We start from the raw sequence: 7,603 nt of genomic DNA on the forward strand, positions 1-7,603 counted from the left end.
TACTGCACACCTGAATAGAGAGATGGCTGACAGGTGCCACTGCAACATGAAGCCCCCCAGACAGATTGTGGGGCTGCGTGTTGAAAACCACTAAAATACGTATCCAGACCACACTTGGAAAAACACTCATCTGGAAAAAAACAAAAACAAACAAACAAACAAGCAAAAACCTTCAATACATAGTCCTATAAAATAGCACATCTGCTTCATGAGCAGTAGTGACTTAAAAAAGGAAGCTGAGAACTGGTTAGATAATTGAGCAGTTCTGTTTTCCACAAAGCCAGATAAAAGCAGAGGATCTCAGCAACCTATTTTATATCAATTGGAAGCTTTATTCGAGTTAATGCACCAATTAGTTATTAATGGAAACTTATTGAGGGCGTCATATTGAAGTTCACGCTTGGTAAAGAATCATTAAGACCTCAAGACCTGTTTTCATTGAGGACCACGTTTCTGACCACATTTTTCTTTGTACCAATTAACCTTTTTTCCCCCCATTTTTTCCCTTTGCACTTCGTTGCAGGATATTTCTCCATCTGCCGGTGAGCACAGTGACTGTACTGCTCACAGCACTGCTGCCACATCAGGATTATCTCTGCAATCTGACACCTACCTGGCAGTGTTTAATGACGCGCCTCTACCCGCTGGCAAAGGTCTTGACCTTGGGTTGCTGGAGACTCAGCTGCTGGCCTCCCAGGATCCAGTCTCAACAGATCCCAAACCATGCATTTTCTCAGATGCTCAAGGGCCTTCTTTCTTTGGGTCCAAAGGAACTTTTCCCCGCCACGACATTGCTACCTCTGTGGCTGCCATTTGTATATCTCTGCCAGCGAGAACAGATCACATAGCCCAGGAAATTCACAGTGCTGAACCACAGGACCACAGCCAGACTGCAGGGAGGACTCTGACACCGAGCTCCCCGGACAGCAAAGCCACAGGAGAGGGCAGAGCACAGACCCTCTTGCCAGGGAGACCTTCATCTGGACAAAGAATTTCAGATTCAGTTCCATTGGGGTCAACTGAAAAAACTCATCTTGAAATACCAGCTTCAAGACCAAGTTCAGCTAGTTCACACCAAAAGGAAGGGAGATACAAAACGTTTTTTCCTTCCAGAGGCCAGTATGGGTGTGGAGAAATGACCGTCCCCTGCCCCTCTTTAGAAAGTGACGGTAGGAAATGTCAGGTACCTGAATTAATCACTCGGAAGGATTCTGTGGTTCCTTCTAAGCCAGAGCCGCCCATAGAAATTTCTGAAGCCCCTTCTAAATCCCTCAAGAAGAGGAGTCTGGAAGGAATGAGAAAGCAAACTCGAGTGGAGTTCAGTGATACCAGCAGTGACGATGAAGACCGATTGGTTATAGAAATATGAAGCTTCCAGAGAAAGATGGTATCTTTGGTCAAAGACTGTCGATGCTTCACAAGTAAATGTTGTCAGGCTGGCGGAAGAACTAAACTCTATCTGTGAAACACCTACACATTAGGAAAGCCATTTTGAGTTATTTACAAGCCAACTCCAACCAACTCCTGACCCCCAACTCAGCCGCAATGTTCCCCAGCTCCCCTTGGGAGTGTTCTGCTTATGTTCACATGGTGCCAGGCAGTGCAGACATGGCAAGGAAGCAAACTCCGGAAATGGTCAACGTGCACAGTGACTGGGCCTTGACTCCCAGCCTCCTCTTCTGCACCTGCCCCCACTGCCTCTCTGCAATCAAATGGCACTAACCAAGAAAGCCACAATCAACACGTTTCTTCACAAGTGGATCCCACACAGTCGAGGCAACTGGCTTTCTCCGTTAGTAAACTGAGGGTTTGCTTCCAAGGTAGAGAGCATACTTGGGATAATTGGAGTAGCTTGACAGACAGGGGTGTGAACTGGGCACAAAGATACTTCTGTTCATTTTGGAGACAAAATTCGGATGCATTAAAAAACTGAAGCTTGTTCAGAGTATTCACGTCCTTAGTGGAGTTGTAAATATACTTCAAAATGCCTATGATCCGGTGAAATGCTGATTACTTTTAAATGTTGCACAAATGGTCAATGCTTATTTATGGTCAGATGACGCAAGTACATGCTCTTGTGCCTGGTGCCTTTGCTGTGGAGATCTCTGAGACCGTTGGTTTTTCTAGTTCTTACAAAGGAACCTTGTGTTAAAAGTTAATAGAACTGTCTCTCTGTAATGAGTCATTTTTTAAGAGGGAAAAATTCACTTATTTTCCTCTGATTCTTTTTGTCATATTGTGCTCTGAGAAATTTCAATGAGAGGGTTACATTTTAGTAATCTGTACAGCTTAAACTGATGCCTGCTCATCGTGATGGGAGCCTTTTAGATTTCCTTCAGAAGCTTCAAGGATACAAAACTAATTGGAGTTTTGACGCTGTTTTACATCTCAGTAATTTTATTTTCGGGGCTTAGTGTTACTTTGCTGTCAAATTAAATCAGCCTCTGTATTGTGCACGTCAGAACTGCACAGATAAAATTCCCCAGTATTCCAAGCCAGTGCACCCCTGTGCAGAAGAAAACAGCAGATCTACATCAAACAGCCCAGTGAGCAAAGCCTCAGACCCACTGCCTTCCTCTCCCCATCCTTCCATGGGAGAGGAGAAACTTAAAGAGGTTTACATTGCTGTATTTCAATAAAATTTTATACTTGCTTTTGGTATGATTTTGTACAATTTCAAATTTATAGCTGAGCTCTTTTGGTTTAACTTTGATGTAATGATGTTCATATGACATCTTGTACTTCAAAGACACGGCAATGCAGAGCATCTCACACATGCGAATACACTTTAGTCAGTCTGTGCCTGTGACTAACTATGGTCAAATTTCAAGTATCTTCATGTGAGTTTTCCAATTCTGGTGTTATTCATAGAAAACTTCAATGCCAGACCAGCTTCTCTGGTTACTTAGTATATATTTGTGACCATTTCATATACACTCATAAATATCCAAGGATTTCAGGCCCAGCCAAGAAAAACATAAGAAGGGAGGTAAAAAGGATGTTGGACATTCACTTAGTGTACTTTTTAAACCCAGCAAAAGCGATGTGGTGATTATCTCCCTTTTTGAATGATTCATGCCACTATAATGAGAGAGGCAGTGTAGGCAAAAGGTCTGAGTCTTGGAGATTGAAGTCCTGACTTTAGCTGGGAAATCTTGGTTAAGAGTCTCTCTGTACCTCAATTTCCCTAAGTGAGAATAAGAGAGTTGGACAAGATGAATACATCTCCAGGTTCCAATTTTTCTGAGAATGGTTGGTAGAGAAGCTGCTCTGTCCTTAAAATGCGTGGACTCAATGGCTTGAAGATATTCCCCATAGGGCACCGTTGCCACGGGGGCCTTGCATGCAAGAAGTTTGGGTGGAGACAGTGAGGAACTGAAATGCAGACACCTTCCACCAATTATTGCTGTGAAGAACCTGAGCCTGAAGAAGCTCCGTCTAATTTTTTCCCCAGAGTTCCAGATTTTAGGGTGCAATCATCCGGCCTATACATGTGACTCATAGTTCAAAAAATTAAAAGCAAAACCAGAACTCTCCAGTAGAAATGGAGAAAGCCTATCTGCAGGCTGAACTGGCTCCTTTGTCTTAGGAGGCACTGGTCAGGGGAAAAAATCTGTCTTCGAGGCCCCTCCTTTCTGGGTGGCTACTGTGGCATGAATGGGATCACTGGCTGTAAATCAGTAAGTCATAGCTCCAAATAGCACCAACTTCAGGATAATGGGGGAAGCTGTGTCCTTCTAGGAGCCACCGTTGCTGGCTGTCACATCCCAACCTGGGTCAAATATGGCAGAATATTGATTTCATCTCTAACTCCCTGTATCTCTTACAAAGGTAGAACAGCTAGCCAAACCACCTTGCTTCGCTGGTCTTTGGCTAGTGGCTGGCAGTGTTTACAAGTGTACCTTACTTTATATCAACATGAATTTGTGAAAAAGCTGTATTTCAATGGATTTTTTAAAATTAAAAATGTATTTTGAATGACCCTAAGGGAACTGGCTCTTGAAAAGCATCCTACGGTAAAGATTTTTTTTTTTTTTTAATGAAGAATCTTTTTATAAAGCAATGAACAATCTCTGATTTTATAAATCTTAATTTTCCTATGGGTTTCTTAAAGTGAAATACAATTATAAGAATACATTTTAAGGGTAACATCAACAACCTAGAACCCAGTTTGGTTACTGAAAATAAAATGTCAGTATTATCAATTGATAACTACTGCAGTTGTATACTCTGCAAGTGTGTACTGCATGATGGTTAAGGAAAAACAAATTTATTTTAGAACAAAGCAACGAGAGTTTAAAGATCAGGGATTTCCTTCTTTCCCCAGTGCTAATTTTCCAGTGTTAATTTTATTGTATCTTTAGGTAAGGGTCTTAACCAACTGATGCCTCAGTTTCTTCCACAGAGAGTAGTTACAGGGACGCTGTCATGAACTAAGGAAAGGGCACTGAATTTTTTTTGCCAATCTCAAAAGTGACATTTCCCCATGATGTTCAAGACTCACCAAGTTTCTCTCTCTACCTGTACCTACACCCAGCTAAATCTTGCTGTTAAAGATGTATGGAGGGAAGAGGTTTCAATCCTCCCCTCCTTGGCAACCTACATTGTTAAGTGACTCAAAGTTATATGATTTTTAGTGGACAACTGGAATCCTCCTTCTTGTAAAACACATTGAAAAACAGCTCATCTCTCCTGCTAGGCTTAACCCTTGAGATGTGAGACAAAGCTAATAACCCCTTTGGTTCACATCTCACAGTAACCAGGAGAACCTATGGTTCATTTGCCAAGTGATTAAAAAAAAAGATGGAGGAGAGTGTCTCTGAATTTTAATGAAAACACTGCCAATAGCATGGTGGTAACCTAGGGTAAGTCAGACTTTTTCTTCCTGAAATCACTCTTCTAAAGCTGAGACCGGAAGAGGAACCTTGTAGAAGCACACTGTGACCACAGTTCTTGGCATGAAAGATAAACAATTTGCAGTCTCATGCCAAAAAGTATTTCCTTGCATTTACATTCATTACTTAGAATGATCACATTATTCATTTTTTTTCCCCAGCACAGAAATTTGCATTTTGCACAAAATTTGCCTGGTGCAGCAGATTTTTATAGTTATGGAAACTGTCATCATTATCGGAATGTGCTGCTGCTCAACTCCCCAGACATAATTTAATATGGTGAGGAGAAAATGGCCTGCCTGGCTCTATGGGTGATCATATTTCTACTACTGCAGCAAACTGGACTTGTGTATTTTTCCTCACTTCAGTTGTTATCCCCATAGTTCATGTAGGGAGGCACTTTGGCTTTTGAAACACGACATTTCTCAATACTTAAGCACAATTTCTTGTCCTTATTTTTCAGAACACATTAAATATAAGGGTCAGGACCTAGAAAATTTCTACCCTGTATGAGTCTTTTCATCCATGCTTTGCACTTACGTGGGAATATACATAATTTGGTCTGAAGAAGTATAGGAACAGTCGAGCACATTACTTCACCATTGGAAGAACAGTAACCAGGGAAAAACATCAGCCTCTGCCACTTGGAGCACTAGAGGATGACGGAATGTCTTGTATATGCGGTCGACTGTTCAGGATTTACTACTCAATTGCTTGTTCACAATCAGGGAATTGATTGGCTTCTGGGTTGGTTGTTGAAATTTCTTTCTTTACATGATTAAATTATTTTGTTTTGATAAAAAATAAAACTTAAAATGCAAATGTCTCATGTGATTTGTTAACATTTTAACTAAAACCATTGCAAACCATATTCTTTATGAATGGGACATCTGATTATTCCTAATCATTGACCCAATGCCTCGTCGGCCATATTGGTATCCCATTCCACTCAACAAAGGGATTAGGTCATGTCCAATGAGCTCATTTTCTTGTGATGCTTCCTTTTCACACATTATCTGCCATATTTTATAGTCCGTAATTGAGGAATCTGATTTTAAATTCTTAAATGTAGCGAAACTTTGAAGCCACAGGAGGGCACGATCCCACAGTGCAATAATCCAGAAACTTTTTCCCTTGGAATTGATGTTTTCTGGACATTTAGCATTGCTCATTAACAGAGAAAACTTAAATCAAAATCATAGCTTGTTATGAGGGTGATTTATGTACTCCTTGCAAGAATAAGTAGACTTACTTTTACAGCCCAACACAATATTATTAGTCTATTTACATATTTCTTGAAGACACTTGGAAGTCAATGAGGTGCAATTCATTGGAGGGAAAAGTGGGATTGAGGATATGGAAGGAACAGATATACTAACTGATGGCTCTTAATGGCTTTTTTCCAAACTCATCAAACTGTAATCGCCATTATTATAATTAATCTATTTGTTCCAAACTTCAGTCATTTGAGAACCATCTTAATGCTTTTTGCTGTATGTATCAAGATGCCACGTATGGGTATATTTTTTACTTAATACTTTTATTTAAATTATCTCTGTGTTAAAGAAGCAATTATTGCCCTAAGCAATAATGTCTATGAAAACTTGTTGAATTTTCTAGTTAAGTATATTTTCAAATATGCATTAAAATATAGTAAAACTATTAAAAACTGTTCATGTGTCGGTTAAATATCATCTTCATATTACCAGTGGTGTACCCAGTGCACTTGGGGAAACATCGAGATAACCTAAACAGTATGTTTACTGTTAGGTTCTCTAGTTATTCTAGCTCCTGTTAAGCAGAGCTCTGTCTCCATTTTTTCTCCAATACAATAAAACTGGTGACCACACACAGAATGGTGGGATTATTGGATAAGTTTCTTTGGTCAAACTGTATAATTAAATAATTGACATTTCAAATCAAAGGATTTTGGTCTCAAAGGAATAATCACAATGTTTTGTTGCATAAACATTTTTGTTTGTTTGTTTTGGTGTTTTGAGTGTTGGCTGATTAGTCGGTGAGTACAGAATGATACATAGGAATGCATAGTTAGGAATTCATGCCCAGCTACAAGCACTGCCGTAAGTTCTGCTGAAATAACTGCTTCCATACTTCTAACTGTGAGGGAAATGGATTTGGCTGTACTAAGAACCACAGAGAGCACCTTTCAAGTCTCTTTAGTGTCAGCTTGTTGATCTTTGGGCTGTGTATGCAGAATTGCTCAGTGGCGTCTGGGACCTTTGTTTCCAGCGGTGACAGACTCAGTCTGCCTTCGCTTTCCTTCAGTTTCTGCCAGAGGCAAATTCAACATCCTCTACCATTGAGCATCTTGGGATTAGTCCATGGCTATTTCAGCCCAGAAATAGGTGACTTATTTTTCCGTGTAAGGTGTGAGTGAATGGATATCTCATTCCTATTGGGAATGAGAGGTTTTGTACCTGCAGCACCTGGGAAAGAGTGGCCCAGTTCTGTCTGTGGCCGCAGAGATCTGGTTGCCTTCTGTGCATATATTGTGTGCAATGGGGTATAACGCAGTGGGATTGAGGCCTGTTGGCTCCGTCATACATGAAAGGTCAGATATCTAGCCTTGCTTTTTCTACATGATGTGTAAACCACGAATACGAATACTCTAGTTGGACATATTTGCCTGAAGGAATCCTTCACACACACACACACACACACACAGAGAAAGAGAACCTTACACACAC

General features: G+C 40.5%; 1 protein-coding gene across 10 annotated transcripts in view; it reads left to right on the forward strand.

Annotated features, from left to right (window-relative positions):
• The window catches only part of ZNF831 (zinc finger protein 831), a 110,670-nt gene extending 104,953 nt beyond the window's left edge, over positions 1-5,717 (forward strand). For all 10 annotated transcript variants that reach the window (XM_023231911.1, XM_023231912.1, XM_023231910.1 and 7 more), the window contains one exon: positions 524-5,717. In XM_023231911.1, the coding sequence (XP_023087679.1) occupies positions 524-1,369 (846 nt within the window). In that variant the 3' untranslated portion in view covers positions 1,370-5,717. The remainder of the gene's footprint in view (positions 1-523) is intronic.
• Positions 5,718-7,603: the final 1,886 nt, after the last annotated feature.

The sequence above is a fragment of the Piliocolobus tephrosceles genome, chromosome 20 (genome assembly GCF_002776525.5).
Source record: "Piliocolobus tephrosceles isolate RC106 chromosome 20, ASM277652v3, whole genome shotgun sequence".
In the NCBI taxonomy this organism is placed as follows: Eukaryota; Metazoa; Chordata; class Mammalia; order Primates; family Cercopithecidae; genus Piliocolobus; species Piliocolobus tephrosceles.